Raw genomic sequence first — 17,801 nt, forward strand, 5'->3', positions numbered from 1 at the left:
GAGAGATTAGATAAGGAGCTGGCAGTTAAAATAGTTAAAAACTAGATAATGTAAAGGGAATTTGCTGAAAAATTCAGCACCGAGAATTTCGCGATTGAATTTTTAGCCTAGCCTCGATCATCATTACTAAAGTCGGTACGATAAAACAAAAAACATAGTCTCGATTATCCATTTCATGATTAAATCATGAATGAAAGCTGAGCAGCAAATCGGATCCAAATCCGGTAAACATCGCAGGCTAGCGATGACACCGAGAGTTGATTATGGTCTGGATAAGTTAATTAATTGATTACATGTCTAATTAATAATTTAGATAACATTTCAGGCCCAAAGAAAGACGTACCTGAAATAGGCAGATTTAGCTCTTGAATAATGTATGTTAAAGACGAACTCGAGTCAATCGATGGATATATTCATAGTTCTCCTTATTAAAGGAGGAATATAATCATTTTATTTAAAAAAATAATTTAGTTACTGTGAAACAGTTTTTGACAGGGCACCAGATTATAAATCTACAATTTCATTAGCCAGGTTGGTGCAGAAAAGCTGGATGTTGAACCACGTTTCATTTTATTCTCTTTGTTTACGGTTACGCGACCGACCCATTTTCATCAGAGACAGGGTTCCCGCGGTCCTTGAAAATCCTTGAATATCCTTAAATTTAAAATTTCATTTTCAAGGTCTTGAATATACTTGAAATTTGGCGGAAATAGGAAAATATCCTTGAATTTCAGTTGAGATCCTTAATTTTGTTTCAAATGTCTTCAATTCCTTTTAAATATGAGATTATAACGATAGTTGGTAATGTTTTGGTTATTTTTAAGATGAAAAATTGTAACTTTAGGCTAAAAAATGTCCTTGAAAATCCTTGAATTTGACGTATATTTATCCTTGAATATCCTTGAAAAAATGTTTGACGAAGCCGCGGGAACCCTGAGAGAGAATCCCTGGCATCTAACATCTAAAGTAAAACATTATGAACATACCTAAACTGAGTACCTGTCTGACAAGGAAATCCAAGGCCCCTTAACTCTTTCCTGTCAAAATTATAATCTTCCAAGGAAAACCGGGGGTGTAGCCGAATGGTTTAATGCGTGCGCGTTAGATCATAAGGTTTACCATTGGCGTCGACTCATCGCTTGTAGCCTACGTGATAAGAAGGAGGGTCGCCTGGTGAACCTCGTGGGTTTTCTCCCTGTCCTGCTATGCGCAGGCGAATTATTGACATAAATTTGAACCATATGTTACACGTTAAACCCCATTTCTTACTTGCCCTAAAGAACATTTTTCAATACTGATTTTTGTTACATTTAAATAAGGAAAATGGTACATGACCTTCAGCCCCATAGTAGCTTTAACGGTATATTTCGGCTTAAAGGATATCGGTTACAATAACACATTTTTTGTTTCATAGCGAGCCACGGGGGCTAGGTGAGTATCGCGCTGGCTCAGTAACGGGGCGGGGGAGCAGAGGTCGAATTTCATCCAGACATTGACCCTAAAAAGTTCCTCGAGATATTTTTTGACCGGTTTCAGCTTGTCGGCAGTATAGGTCCTGGTAGGTAAGTTAAATAGTTTTGTCCTTCGGATATGACCCAAACCTCGATGTCCCGGGTACACATTGGCGTACACATAACAGAACCATTATTGGGAGTTTGAAAGGCTACTGTCCGAGAACACCCTTTATGTGGTATGCTCATATTTATTAACTAGGGAAGACACGGAGGCTAAGTGAGTAAGACGCTGGTTCGCTATCAGTGATGCAGGACAGAGGGGCTGACAAGGACATATGTCTAGTCGTTTGAATTGGCGTGCACGTAAAATATCCCTTGGCAGATGGAATTCGATATAAGAGAAGACCATAGTGCCGTTCAGTGGGCACAAATTTCCTCATAGCACACTGCATGGCGTATTCCGGTCTTCATTAGAACGGTTGGACGTTAACCCGCATTTCATTTCATTTTCTATTTATTAACTAGGTTGGGGAGAAAACTAACCCCATTTCATTACCGGTATATGTCGTATTTATATATGTAATAAATTAGTGCATTATCTTACAATTTTCGGGAAAATTTTATTGGCCATCTTTTTAAAAATGATTACAAGAAAATAAACAATAAATGTTGTTTTTTTTTTAATAGTTTTAAGATGAAAGGATTAATGTTAATTCATCGCACGATAATAGTCGGTCGGTGTCAGTTTTCTGGGTTATTGCCCATGTGGGGATAATCACACTACGATAGTACAAAATATAATTCTCAATGAAATGTTATGGCCTGACTTGACTATCTCTCAACATACGTCTAAGAATTTTCCCGCTGGCACTCTTTGGAATTTGGTCCAGGAACTCGACGCCGCCTCTAAGTTTCTTATGAGGAGCCACTTGTTCTGAAATAAATAAAAGTGTTTTTAGTATGAAATAAAGACCAAAGACGGAACACTCCAAAACAAAAAAACTATTATTTTATTTGCTTATTGTACATATATTTAAAAACTGGAGATCTCAAGACAAACCTGAATGCCAAAAATTCCTAGCCCTATATTACACAAGGACGAACCTCGAAGGCGTGGTTGTCAATAGTGTAGGATGGAGAGCCTTGCAAAGAACAGCGTCTTGTCGTTAGGATTGGACGAAAACCCGAGGTCACACGTAGACATCATTGGCGTGCACGAACAAGAACATTTGATAGTTGGAATTCGAAATAAGAGACCGTAACGCCGCTGTCTGGTCAGAATTTTCCTTATAGCACACTGCTTGACGCATGCTCGTCTTCATTAGTCCAATTGGAACAGAAAACCCCATTTTATTTCATTTCGAGAATCATGAAAGTGATCTGCTACATTTCTTTGTTTGTAACCTTTCTCGTCGCCATTCTGTATTGACAGATGAAACTGTTTTAACAAGTATTACGTAGAAATAAGTGGAACCTATCTTTGAAATGCTAAATCATTATTGACGACAGAATTTTTCAAAAACTTTAAATGTTGTGAAAACAATAATTCTAACCATCGCATGGCTGTGGAACATCGCAAAGGCCAGGGGAAGTGTCTAACATTTTAGTGTAGTACCGAAGAGGCGGGCTGGGCGAGTATGCCAACCCTGCCCTCATAAATAGAAAACCAAACGAATCTGTAAATGGTTGACAATGCTTAAATCCGATGAGTTTTCCAACCCGGGTATAGGAGGTGGCAGTGGCTGTGTTCCCTACTTTTTAAAAAAAAGTGACCCGCATCAAGGGCATCATTTTCTTAAGCCCGCAATGAACTCTCTAGGCCATCGGATTGCTGCGATATTAATTCGATCATACCGCATGTGCCATTTAATCGGTTAACGCTAAGATGGAAAATCGAGACTTAACAAGGACAATCGAGACTATGCGTTATTCTTGTCAAAACCTCAAACATTCATAACTTCGACGGACTTCGGCCAGAACAAAGTTATTTGAATGAAATTTTCAATATACATGTATATACATGTATATATACTAATTTTCCATTATCTATTTTTAAACTATTTTATCAAGAACGAACAACTCTTTATCTAAATATCTTATATAATGCATCTTTATAGGAACCTTTTTTTTCGATTTTCAACTTTGTTACAAAATTAAGTCATGCCCCGCCCCCGAAGTTCCATAAGTTTGGTCTGCCTACCCACCTTCGGAGGCCCCAGCACGACCCTGTAGTACAGGAAGCTAAGAACACGTTTAATCCTTATAAAGAGTTCATCTCACCCTCTATTTATTTAAAATATCCAATTGGTCTATTATGAATGTCAGAAAATACATAAACTTACTGTTAATAAAATCTTGTATTTCTTCGGCTGTTAACTGTGCATCTTTCTTCAAAACCACACAGGCTTTCGGGATTTCCCCAGACTCGATATCAGGTACTCCAATTACGCCTGCGTCAGCAATATCGGGGTGTTTTAGCAGTAAAGCCTCTAATTCTGCTGGCGCCACCTGGAAACCTTTATATTTAATCAGTTCTTTTATTCTATCAACTATAAATAGATAACCATCTTCGTCTATGTGGCCAACATCACCTGTCAAAATATCAAATGCGTTTAAATTAACTTTGATTGAAATCAGTTACAACCACTCATAAGACAAACTTGGCATAACATGTATTATGGGCCCCCCCTTGTCTGTGATGCAGGACGAAGGGTCTGACAAGAACAGCTGTTTAGTCCTTCGGATGGCACTAATAAACCGAGGTCCCGTGTACACATTGGCGTGCACGTCTAAGATCCCGTGACAGTTGGAATTAGACATAAGAATAGATCGTAGTGCGGCTGTTCGGGAAACACTTCCCTCATAGCACAATGTATGGTGAATGCCCGTCTTCATTAGCCCAGTTCGGATCAGAACAGTAGGACGTTAAACCCCATTTCATTCTTTGTTTTATGGGCTCAGCCCAGTAAAAAATTCAGTTTTCACCCGCCCATCTCGAATAGGCCCTGTTTTGTCAGTTTCTCCGGAACCTTAGAAGGTTTTGCGGACTTTTTACACGGATGACACTCCCCACTATCTTGCCAATGTACTTTGTTCGAAATTGACCATAAACGCGATTATCTGTTGGCTTTAATTTCCTAAGGTGTGACGAATGAACATTTTCTATTCAGACACAATTATATTGTGTTGTAATGGCGATGTGGCCAACGAGGTAATTTTCAAAAACCTGTGAAAACACTGACTTATTACTGGACCCAACCACTCCGGGTTAAAGTCTTTAAAGGTTAAAGTCACTGGTGGTCGTTTGTGAGATTTTGAGTCCACCGGAAACTATAATATTAATATTGTGAAAGTTGAGTCTGTAAAAGAAAGATTTCGCAGTATTCGGAATCCTTTGCACGGGATAAGGTAAAAACAGCAGAGACCAAAACGGCAATAATATAGGTAAATATCATTAAGTTCATCATAAATAACAAATTCATAATGCCGTTTTGATTTTTTTTTTTTTTTTTTTTTTGTTTTTTGGGGTTTTTTTTTGTTATGCCGTTTTGACTAAAATAATCAATTTAGCGTGGAGTAAGTCTTGAAAAACACAGTATTGGAAAATTCCACCACTTAGAACCATGACGTAATATTACCTGTTTTAAGCCACCCATCACTATCAATAATAGCTGCTGTTGCGTCTGGTTGATCCAAATATCCCAGCATTATCTGTGGTCCTTGGATACAAACTTCTCCATCTTGATTTGCACCAAGTGGTTCTCCTGTCTTTGTATCAATAATCTGAGGAAATATAATAATTTACTAGAGAGATGCTGGCGTTCAAATAATTTGTATAACTCTTAATATATTTTCACACAATTTCATATAATTTTGATGCTATGTGTATGTAATACCTGGGTAAAAAATACACTATCTGAAAGCCTGTGACCTTAGTAACCGAATGTATGGAATGGGGTTTAACGCTGCGTCAACACAACTTTGGTCATTTTCAGAGGTATTAAAAAAGAAAAAAATTATAATAGTCGGCCCACCCCTACCCAACCCTTGTATGCTGCCCAGTGTTGTGTTTCCATGGCAATATAATACGATTTTCTTTACCGACACCTGTCAACCAACATACTCCTCGTCGTGTTCGTTTGATTAGACCTAATCCCACTTAACACTGCTGTAATAGATTAACAACCAATAAGTAACTGTGGACTAATATCATTCGACTTTAAACAGAGCTCCAGATTGGACCAAATATGTTTACATAACGTTACGTGATGACTCACGAAATTTATAACGCCCAATTAACCAGTGCATAACAGAATATTGCAGAAAAACCAATTGTGTGACAAACGAGGCTATCAAACGACTACAATGTAAAAATTACTGTTTGGAGACGAACAATACTTTAACCATTTTTAATACCTTGAATCACTGTCCAAAGTTTTAGGGAAGACCCGAGATTAAACGAAGGGCCGTCATGTTGCTGTACTTGGGATAGATTTGATTAAACGGGTAGAATGGACACACTCTCTTTAAAGCTCGGGCCTTTGCTTGAGGAATCTGGTCAACCAAAAGCTTTTACCTTTGTTTTGATTCCCTTTATAGCTTGTCCAACTGAACCGAATTTATGATTCTCTTCTGTATCTGCATGCGTTACAATGCATTCAGACATACCATATCCTGTAACATATTAAATACAATTTGTATTGTCACCGTAATAAAATGTGGTACATTCAAATTAAATAAACTCTTTGTGTAGGATAAGGCATGAGACTGAGGTTAAGCTGGGGAAAGAAAGACTGAAGAAAATAACCCGAGAAAAAGAAAAACCCGAGGCCAGCAGGCCGAGGTTTTTCTATCGAGGGTTTTTTCTGAAGTCTTTCTTCCCCAGCATAACCGAAGTCGAGGATTTTATCTTACTTTTAAATATCTATGTTTACATGGATGTAAAATGAAAATATCCCAGAATTCCAGTACGAAAAACCTTATATCATGTTTTCTTGGAAGAGTAACCCGTTACAGGTTTAAAGAAAAACTTTCAAAAAAATAACACCAAATTCCCCTGTATATATCCAAAGAATATACCCCAAAGATCAAAGAGATTTACCGTTTCTTTTGAAATTCCGTCCATGTAAACAGAACATTTAAACGTAAATAGAATATTTAACGATATAACTCTACTTTACTACATAACCCTGTCCGTGCATAATTTACCTCATAGCACACTGCATGGCGTATGTCCGTCTTCATTAGCCCAATCGGGGTATAACAGAAGGGCGTTAAAGCCCATTTCATTTCATTTCGTTTTACCACATACACGTAACTCTATTGAACTCAAGTGTACTGTGTACGTAACCTCTTGCACACTTCATAAAATGGGCGCGACGACTTTAAAACATTTTTGTTCAGCTCAAATTGGACAGCAGGCCAATAAAATTCTTATTTAGATATTAATACAAACATTAAAGTTTAGATAATGCCATGGCCTCGATGTCAGCGGATACTAATCAGGTCCTTTGAATCAATAGAAAACTTATGTAGAATAGAAAGGAGATGACATCCGTTAACTAGTTGAACAATTGCATGATTCTTTTTAAAAAAATTCTATATTTAATTATTTAAAACAATTTATATAACAACAGCAAAAATAGTCAACTTTATATATAAACTAGCGGTTGACCAGGCACTGCACAGGCAGATTAAGTTCGGAACTATAATCAGTAGTGATGCACCACCCGGCCTATGTCACTCCCCGGTTCGAGGTGTGCCCTTATATGCAACGTTTCAGTCTCGGGACAGCTCTAGTGGTGCCACCAACCCCGAACAGACAAACAAAAGAAAACCCGACAGTCACATACCTTGACTAATGTAGTTGACCTTGAAAATATCTTTCACTTGTTCTTCGATAGTCCTACTTAGAGGAGCCGCTCCACAGGCAACTACCCTAACACACGTTAAATCATAATTTTTAGTTTCTGGTAATTTAGTTAATAACACCATTACTGGAGGAACCACGTGTATGAATGTTATCTGTAAACCAAATATAAAATGTAATTCCAGACTTGTAGGAGCCGCGGCTGCTCAGTGAATATGGAGCTGAACTGCAAACCTGGGAAGTTCGATCCTAGTGTTGGCCGAGCAAGGTCCTCAGGATTTCGAGGTGTGGTTTCCCCATGTCAGTCGCACAGGACTGGGGGCTGGCAAGGAACAATGTCTAGTAGTTCGGATGGGATGTAACATTGATTTTTATATTCATTAACTTAGAATTGTATCGAGATTCAATTAATGATTAGTTTATCATCGCAATTTCACTAATCTACAAATTGGTTATAGGTCTAAATCACTTACAAACCCGTAAGTACCACTTCGCTCCTTCTTGTCTTAACTACAAACGGTGAAGAAGCCGCGACAAATGGTCCTAATCCCGCTCCGTCGTTACTTCGCTATACGTTAACACCGCGAAGGCAAGGAATGAAAAAGGTGAAGCTATAAGAAGCGACACGAGAAGCTAATCGGCTTCCTTGCTTACCTGATGTTTTTGAATAGCTTCCATAAATGGTAATGGAGAAAACCTGGACATCACAACCAATTTAGCACCATACGTTAGAGCACTTGCAGTAATAGCAACTAATCCGTAAATATGAAAAAATGGTAGAAATACTAAAATAGATTCTTTTGTGTCTACGGTCGACATCGCTCTGTAATAAAAGAAATACAGGAAGACTCAGTCATTAACATTCCGCGTAATTGTTCAGAAAGACAATCTCTGTGTTATTGGTAATCAAGAACCAAATATTAATTTTGTACATCAGGCATCGATCTGAATTGGGTTCTTAACAAACTGGGTCAGTTGCCCACAATTGAAGAAATATTTTACGGAATTAACCAACCACATAAAAACTAAACTTCCGGTTAGGCATGGGCAGTGGAATTTTTTATCTAAAGTCAAGAAAGGGTTGCGCCCTTTGAGAAATAAATCCCCTAATTCATGCATTATTATAAACAAACATGAATCGTGACGACGAATCTTGGTTAATAAAAGCCATAGATATGATCCTTGAAGAGACCAGTTTTAGAATTAAAAAAAACTTTCAGGTGTTGGATGTTGTACAGGCAATGCAATGGCAATTCTTTAATTAAATTCAAAGGCGTGGCTATTTACCTCCCTTGTCATATACGCTCTCTGACCGAAAAAGGTAGAATTCGTACATGGTAACATTAAAGACCGGATAATCTAACCAATAAACTAAATATTCTCAAATGTTGACAACCCATCCAGACTTTTATTCGAGGAATATGTGTTTTAATGATAGGGACTTTACAAGCGCAACTACCATCACCCCTTGTACTCTACCAAAGTATGAAAAGACACTAAAATTACATGTTCCGTTCTAGAAAACAAGATTTTATAAAGTTTCATAAATATATCTTGGATGGTTTCTAGGATGTACATAACCACATTTCTGACATTTTGACCGGTTTATGTGATGTGCACCGGGAATTAAAATTGTATACCAATAACTAAAATTGGATTCCGGATTGGATACCGAACTTTGATTAATTGCCTAAAATGTCGATAGTATTGCATGTAAATAAAAGATTCCAGATTAGGATATTGAATATCTGATAGTATATATTTATAACTACCTTAATTGTACGAGATTAGCAATTATATTGTAATGTGATAATTGAAGAGCTTTAGGTAAACCCGTTGTTCCACTAGAAAATACGTAACATGCTACAGTCTTCTTAGGGTTAAAGGTCGCCTTCTTCAGATCCATGCCTTCATCAAGGGAGATAACTTTCTCCAGTGATTTACAGTTTTCATATTTGTCTCCTCCGCCTATTACTATTATGTCCTGAAAATGAAGCAAAGTGGATAGTGCACGAATGATTCTAAATTTCTATAAACCCGTCGAAACAGAAATTAAAGAGACCTGAATTTCAACATAATTTCCACCCAGGGCGTAAGTTCAAGGGAGCTTAAAGTCGAATAAAAATTGATCATCCAGTGTCTATCGCTACTCATACCTGGACCGTAATATCTTACAATTGTATTTCAATAAACTGCTTGTGTGTAGGTATCATCGGTATCACCAGTGGTCTCATTCCGTTCCACTCCACTAACCCCTAGGTCAGCCATGGCGGAGGGGAGGGGGCACATATTAAAATTATCTGTCCTTGATGATTGTGCTATTTTTATCGACCAATCCAAAATCGTTAAATACATAAAAACTGGCATAAAAACATAGAACGGAATGAGGTCATTGGAGAAACCGAGGATGGTGTGTAGGGGCCTTTAGCAATGGGGGAAATAGGGGGACTGGCAGAAAACCGACGAGGTAAGACTATCAGCTATCAGATCAAGAAAATCGATAAAAGTAGACGAGTTCACAGATGTTTTAAATACCAAGCTCATAACTCGTAGTAGTTTTTTTTACAGTAACGTTATTGTTTTTACTCTCTTTAATTTGATCAGCAAGACTTGATGACAATGGCAGAGGCGTTTTACCTTAATGTTGTTGTTTATACTTTCTTTAATTTTATCAACCAGACTTGGTACTGTTACTATATACTTGGTTTTACATTTCTCAAACTGGGCCACCAATTCATCTGTACGTTTTGGAGAGTAAAACGTAAGACAAGAAATGTATTGATATTATGATTTAAAGGTAAGAGAATAAATGTTTTGATATAATAATTTAAAGGTAAGAAATACATTGTTATAAAAAAAATTATTTAAAGATACGAAATACTTTAAAGGTAAGAAATGTCTTGATTTAAATGATGTTGATTCAGTTCAAACCCTTCCTTTCAAATAACAAACTGAAAATATTATCTGTAGGAATTAATTTTTGTTCTCAAGAATTCTTGGGTGCGATGCCAGTGTTGACCGAGGAAGTTCTTTGGTTTTCCTGCGTCGGAGCCAGGCGGAGGTTCTGGCAAGGAACATGGTCTTGTCGTTTGGACAGGACGAAGACCCAAAGTCCCGTCTACACAGGTGGGCGCGTAAACGACCATGTGCGTTAATTCTAATTCGAAATAAGAGTAGGACGTATATAGCGCCGATATCCGGACAAAACTAAACCCGTTGAAGCATACAAGTTGGCCGCTAAATTCCCTTTTCATTTCATTGCTGTTACAGATAATATTTCCTTCTAAATACATAGTATACATAATGACTAATATTATACATATCGTTTAATACGGCATTCATTAATTTCTTGAGAAATTTACCTTTGTATAAAGTGGGTTTGTTGCCTGTAAAATAGCACCTAACGACGTCACGGCGAAGAAAACAACAGCATAATCAATATTATTAGGTGAACACATACAAACAACATCTCCTTCTTTTACTCCTATAGATTGTAAACCATTCGATGCTTTTATAATCAGACATTTTAATTCTTTATACGTCACACTTCTCTCTGTGTCTAACTCAACCTGTAATTAAGCAAACTATAATTAATGAAATTTCTGGGGCGAAATCAGGACCACATGAGGATGTATGCCTCTAATATACCCCTTCGAATGGGCCTAGTGTACGCGTAAAAGTACACCTGGGAGTTTGAATACGCAAATGAGATCACGTTTTACATTTGTCGCCCTTGGATAATAAATCGGACTCAACGATACGTTTTGGGTTCGCTGTCGCTCCGATATTGATGAGTACTAATGTTTGTAATTCTTTTAGGATAACGTCCACTGGTCTGTACATCAGCAGTATATAGGTACTTTAGTGAGCGAGCTGCACAATTGAAATAAAATCGGTATTTTTAGCTCTTAAAAGTCCCGTATTGTAATTTTAAAAATAAATCTACAACATATAAAAAGGTCGGTGACGCCAGGAGATATTTTCATAAATTTATGTAATTTGATAAGACTTGAAACATAGAACATGAATTTAACGTAGTTCAGATAAAAACTTTTGATGTTATATACGTCTTTATAATTTCACTAATTTGAACAATGCTTTAAAAAATACCAAGCCGATTCGATAATAATATTCCCATGATTCTACTATAAGTGATTTAACAAACGATGGACGACAGCTGGACTGAAGGCAATATACCACCAAATTTCGATGTAAGTGTTGTAACTTCTCTGTGGTTAGATATATTTAGCTTTGCTGTTTTATATCATCAGATAAATACAGGTTAACTTACCATGGCAATATCATCAGCATATTTATCAAACCAAGAAAACATATATTCTGTTAGAGAAACAACGGGAATATCTTCATCTGCCATTCTGGTAATATTTCTGAAATGAAAAGCTACTTTTCAATTAAGGAATGGGTAAGAGTAAAGGTGTGGTTATTTGTCTTCTGGGCGTGTCTGAATAGATTTTAACACATAGCATTGTCAGTCAACGATTATCAGGGTTTTTTTAATAAGTGAATTTCTAGCTTCCAGGGCATGGTCGGAGGCTATGTATACAATAAGACAAGATCCCTCCCGATGATTCGTCCCCGCCCCCGCCCCCCCCTCCCAACACAAAGTTTGAAGAAAACACATGTTAATTTGAACTATCGTTTCATTTACAATCTACAAACTTATCACATATCTGATTGAAAAAACTAAAAACATTAATGTCTTAAAAATCCTTATCTAAGAATTAAATTACAGGATAATTTTTCAAAAAGAATAAAAAAAGATTTATTAATAGAATATAACAATTCATACTATGAATTAATAACACCGAAAATATTTAATAATATAATTATTTTACTGCCAAAATGAAAACACCTGTCATAAACTCTGACTTGTAGACTGTTTACAGGTTTAGACAATCATCAACACTTTTTACTGAAACATAAATATGAGTAAGTAACAAATACCGATTTAATCGCACTATCTTTGGGTGTATTAGTGTATAAAGACGTCGTAAAGCATCGGTCTAAAGTGCAGTATTTAACATCTAAAATCGCCAGTGCCCGGGCAAAAATTCCCCTCTCTAGCATTGCACGCATGAGTATAAAAATGGTCGATGCATGTTAGTTGCAAAAGCGCAGCATTTAACACCTAGAATCTGACGAATAGTAAGGGGGGAAACGCCGGTACCCGGGCAAACGTCTCCTCTCTAGCATTGCACGCGTGACTATAAATTAATGGTACGTGTTAGTTTCAAAATGACCGAAGTATTGTGTTGATTGTACATTAAACTCCATTCATTTCCTTTCATTTCTATTCAGAACGCATCAGGGGAAAATGGATCAGATTTGCAACGTCACCCCACAATTGAAGCTCTACGGTACAACGACAATATCGTCTTACTATTCTCAATTTAGTTTTAAAATATATTCTTTTGAGTTATTCAGCGCCCGATACGCTTGGTTACATCATCATAATAATATATACCCTGATTTAAACATATATATATATAATAAACTACATATGTAACGCTAACTGGTTTCTTCATAGCATATTTTATATATTACTCGCGATTAATAAACCTGACAAAATCTCATTATTTTAATTAATATAAAGCTACAAGAATTAAGCTCTCGAAAATATACTGACCGGAACTGTGTAGTGCTTACCTAGAAGGCGACCTTAATGTTCCAGAAAAAGGTGACCCGGAAAAGTCTTCTAGGCCGTAACTGCATGACTGTCCCGATTATCGCACCAAAAAACAACAAATTAAACTGTGTATCAAAACTTAAGCAAGATATTTTTGTAATATAATAATTTCACTTTACATAATCTATTCTTTTACCTCAATCCGGTTTCCTCCCACTGCTAAAGACCCCTACGCGCAAGCGAATTATGTAAATAAAATTAAACCGTATGTTAGTCCCGAAATGACCTAGTTTGTGTCGAGTGGACGTTAAACCCCATCTCTCTCTCTCTCTCTCTCTCTCTCTCTCTCTCTCTCTCTCTCTTTTACCTCAAACTTCTTTCCCTCTTCTTATTCTTTCCACAGTATAACCTCGGTTAATCTGAATGCTGACCAATTTCACAATTGGCCCAACTGTAGCAGAGCACGAGTTTACGATCTACTATCTCAGGCCTGCTCAAAACCCTTTAAATAACATTCATGTCATATAATTATGCAGGGGTGATATATAATCGTTCACGGACATTAAAATAAATGATCTTAGTCATGCGTGCAGTGTGTAAGAGCATGTTGATATTTATATACAACTGGCGGTAGTTTTTTCTTTAATGTGCATAGAAGTTATATCTCTTATCAACCTGTCATGACATCATCATAGATTGATATAGTTATTCGGTTCATATCAACCGCTGATGACGTTGATGATCGAAATAATACAAAGAACACAGAAATCAATTTTTATTCTTTTGACAATTAGAAACTTTTTATGGTACAGTTTGTAGCATTCATCACCGAAATAGACGGCGTACTTATCGGCATATTTAGATCGGTTATTCAGAATTTTCTTTTCGGCCACATTTCGATTATTTCTCCACATACCCCAAGACTTCTAGTCCAAATAGCCCAAGAGTTCCTTTGTAAAGTATTTTTTGGGGTATAGTCACTTAACACAGTCCGTCAAATCCTTCTCTGAACATACGGAAAAGCCTCAAGGGTCACTATCAGAATTATCGGAAAAGATTCTCGTGATTACTTCGGAAATTTTCGCTATTTGGCGTAAACTATTGAGCAATTATCCAATCGTTGTTGACTTTTAATGGAAGAGTCCATTGAATTTAAGGATTAAAACTATGATGTCGGATATAAACCTTCTCTCCCTCGGATTGATATAAGGGAATATTTGACTTACGAGTGCGAGCACTTGGACAATTTCACTTTCAAATGTGCGTCGAAAAATGATATTTAGTCGCTTACTATTCATTTACTTCTGGTGAAAGCAGTATTTACAATGGTGGTGAGCCTGCGCATTGTCCTGTTCTACTTAACACTAACACGAAAGATCGATTGTAAAACAGATGATGTCAATAAATATACGGCAAAAAGATGTAAACACCATAACATCCCTGAAACAAAGATAATTCTATCCCACTACAATCAACCCAGCTGATAGCATCCAAGGTGGTCACACAACAGTCCTTCAAGGAAATCCCCAAAAGTCATCAATATACGGAAGATATTTTCCAATAGTCATCCAAGAGGAACACACAACCGGAATCCAAAGAGAGCACCCCACACTCACCCAAGGAAATCACACAACTTGCACGAACATAGATCATCAAACAGCCATCCTAGGGGATCTTCTGACAATCATTCATGGATATCACATACTCAGCAACAAATACAGTCAATGAATAGCTACCAAGGAGATCATAGAACTAACATCAAACGAAATCATCCAACATTCACCCAATGAGGTCAAGCAACTTGACATCTCATGACAGTCATTCACGGATATCACAAAGCAAGCAACAAATGTAACCATGCAAAGAGATCATACAACTTCCATCAAAAGAGGTCGCCCAAAGAGGTCACAAAACTAGCATCCAAGCATACCACTCAACTTCAGTCAACCAACCAGATCACACAGCAGTAATAAAAGCAGATCACAAAACTAGAATCAATAAAAATCACCCACCTGTCATCAAAGGAGATATAATAGAGTCTATCAGAACCTTCTTCAAAGTCTTCAGCAGCTTAATATTTTTAATATACCGTCGATACACCCAGGAGGAACATCAACAGACCCCAAAGATAAAGATATTCATGTTCTGAAGTGTCCTGTATCAACTATATTTCTATGACGATTTGTACCAAGCTCCACTTCCATTATAGTCGGCACAAGTCAAGATTTACAAGATTTAAAGCGCGTAATACCGCAACATTACCACACTTTTTATGACAATCGTGTTCATGAATAAACATAATCTCAAAATTACCAAATGGACTGGCAGGCAATGCATGACCTGTTGTTATTAATGAAAGTCATTCACATTTAAGATCGCCCTTGTCTGAGCGACCTTCAACAATTTCAATAATTTGTTCTAATACTTACTTACAAATATTTAGCTTTCCTTATTTATTGTTCAATTGCTTACCATCCCATGCACAACGTCCAATACTTATTTTACAATACTCCTTCCATTTCACGATCCTTCAAGTCATACATTCCTACCAGACATTACTTCCAATGTATTATACTAGTACCTTTCAATATTATCTTCCCACATTTACCTTTCTCTTCTCAATATCTTTGGAATTCAAAGTTATCAGCACTGATTTTCCGTGAACCCAGATGTAACCAAAAAGTTAGAAAATTGTGGAAATAAAACTGAATTTCATGGACAATCGGATTATCGAAATTGGAATACATGTACATGTATATGGAACGCGGAAAACATTTCGGAATACGTGCTGCCAGTAAATGCTGCATTATTTTTTAAAAATCCACGAACTACTACTACCGATGGAAATTGATGAGCCTCGGGAGGCGTCGGTAACGTCGTGAGCCATGTGGGACTATCGGTAGAACATCGCCTCTGGAGAACTGCGAAAAATTTCAATGCTTGCATCCCCGGAGCTTTCCAGATCCACGGGGAAGCTTCGGGACTGCTTCCCTGGTGCTTCCGCGAAAACAGTTTCCTCCGGGGCATTTCTCGCCGAAGTATCAGATGACTTTCGGGAATATTTGAATCGGGGATGCCTCAAATAGAGAGCATTTGCTACATATAGAGTAGATTCAACAAGATTTCCAACATAGAAGAGCTCAGTAGACAGTTTGAAAACAGTATCGGTTTCACTATTATTCAGAATTAAACCTACGTGTCTTGGTTATATTCATGAAACAGTAAATGCAAATTGTTAGTATATATATATCTTACTTTGAGAGCAATTACATGTTTTATCACATTTATCTCCATACCATCCTACTTTACAACCATTATTACAATAACCATCTACCTGTCTACATCCTCCATTATTACAGTTATTAGAACATTGTTGTTGACATGAGTTATCCCAATAACCATCAATACATCCACCATTACAATAACCATCTACCTGTCTACATCCTCCATTATCACAGTTATTAGAACATTGTTGTTGACATGAGTTATCCCAATAACCATCAATACATCCACCATTACAATAACCATCTACCTGTCTACATCCTCCATTATCACAGTTATTAGAACATTGTTGTTGACACGAGTTATCCCAATAACCATCAATACATCCGCCATTACAAATACCATTTGATTTATCACATAACACCATACATGTAGAACACTGCTGTAGACACTGTGTACCAAACCAACGAGCTTTACATGAGGCACAGATACCTGTTGTTGTATTACAAGATTGACAGTTTTCATCAACTCTACAACCTGAAAAAATAATTATTTATTTTGTATGAAAGGGCTATCAATATACGACTTTCTTCTGTATCAGGTATGAGAGAGAGAGAGAGAGAGAGAGAGAGAGAGGGGGGGGGGGGGGTTAGTTTAACGTCCACTCGACACAAACTATGTCATTTCGGGACTAACATATAGTTCAATTTTATTTCAATAATTCGAGGATGGAAGGCGACCGTACTCCTTGTCACGTTAACCATTCGGCCACCCAACTCCCCCAGGCCTTGTACGGTTACTGTACTTCCAAATATCGGTATTTACAATAATGAACGATTTATACGGCTACAATAAAATATAATATAATAAATAATATAATTTATTGTAGCTGTATAAATCTTTAATTAATATTATAGTATATATTATAGTATATAATATATACTATAATACTAATTAAAGAAACAGTTATCAACAACCAGTGAATGTACAATCACCGTTGATTTGGAAGAATAGGAGGACGAATAAGTGTTCTGGCTTTAACTGTATACTGTTGGTAAAAGGGTTCGTTAAAAAGATATGAACCTCGAAAACCATTCTGATGTTTTGCCTAAATCAGAGAGGGTATGTCAATTGGTTTTATTAAATATATGCAACAGTGTTGCGATATATTATAAACAGTAATCAGCACAGATACTCTTTGTGTCAGGGTGAATTAATCTCGGTATACATGTAGCTATAGATCTTGACAACATATAGTCAGAAATAAATGAGTACAAGATGAAATACAAATTTCGCATTTGTGGTTCTTATTCCCCACCTGTTGGGGAGATTGGGCTATACAGATTCAAAAGGAACCATCTATGTCGTTTTCCTGTTTGACACCCCAGCCATTCTCAATATCACAGCCCACTTAGAAAATTGGATAAACTTCACACAATGTAAATATATAACGAACACTGATAAACACTGGCCCCGAGTTCACAAAGCATTTTCAGACTTAAGAATTTACTCAAAATTGTTAGCCATATTTTAACTAAATTATAGCCCTTTATAAAACTTGTGTTGTTTTAAAGGGGAAGGCCAACGATTTTCAATAAGGTTTCCATAA

The 17,801-nt window shown here is 36.9% G+C and overlaps 1 protein-coding gene across 5 annotated transcripts in view; it reads right to left on the reverse strand.

The window, feature by feature from the left end:
* LOC126815811 (uncharacterized) overlaps positions 1 to 17,801 on the reverse strand; it is a 39,927-nt gene that overhangs the window by 13,391 nt on the left and 8,735 nt on the right. The window contains exons 6-17 of one of the 5 annotated variants that reach the window (XM_050541806.1): positions 13,338 to 16,729; positions 12,197 to 12,256; positions 11,615 to 11,711; positions 10,687 to 10,892; positions 9,961 to 10,063; positions 9,096 to 9,307; positions 7,978 to 8,146; positions 7,307 to 7,478; positions 6,031 to 6,128; positions 5,093 to 5,237; positions 3,797 to 4,045; positions 2,095 to 2,388 (exon numbers count right to left, since the gene is read on the reverse strand). In XM_050541806.1, the coding sequence (XP_050397763.1) occupies positions 2,270 to 2,388; positions 3,797 to 4,045; positions 5,093 to 5,237; positions 6,031 to 6,128; positions 7,307 to 7,478; positions 7,978 to 8,146; positions 9,096 to 9,307; positions 9,961 to 10,063; positions 10,687 to 10,892; positions 11,615 to 11,698 (1,557 nt within the window). In that variant the 5' untranslated portion in view covers positions 11,699 to 11,711; positions 12,197 to 12,256; positions 13,338 to 16,729 and the 3' untranslated portion in view covers positions 2,095 to 2,269. Of the gene's footprint in view, positions 1 to 2,094; positions 2,389 to 3,796; positions 4,046 to 5,092; positions 5,238 to 6,030; positions 6,129 to 7,306; positions 7,479 to 7,977; positions 8,147 to 9,095; positions 9,308 to 9,960; positions 10,064 to 10,686; positions 10,893 to 11,614; positions 11,887 to 12,196; positions 16,730 to 17,801 lie in introns of those variants that run through there. The other 4 variants (XM_050541779.1, XM_050541772.1, XM_050541815.2 and 1 more) reach the window with 4 other exon arrangements.

This window comes from Patella vulgata, chromosome 1 (assembly GCF_932274485.2).
Source record: "Patella vulgata chromosome 1, xgPatVulg1.2, whole genome shotgun sequence".
In the NCBI taxonomy this organism is placed as follows: domain Eukaryota; kingdom Metazoa; phylum Mollusca; class Gastropoda; family Patellidae; genus Patella; species Patella vulgata.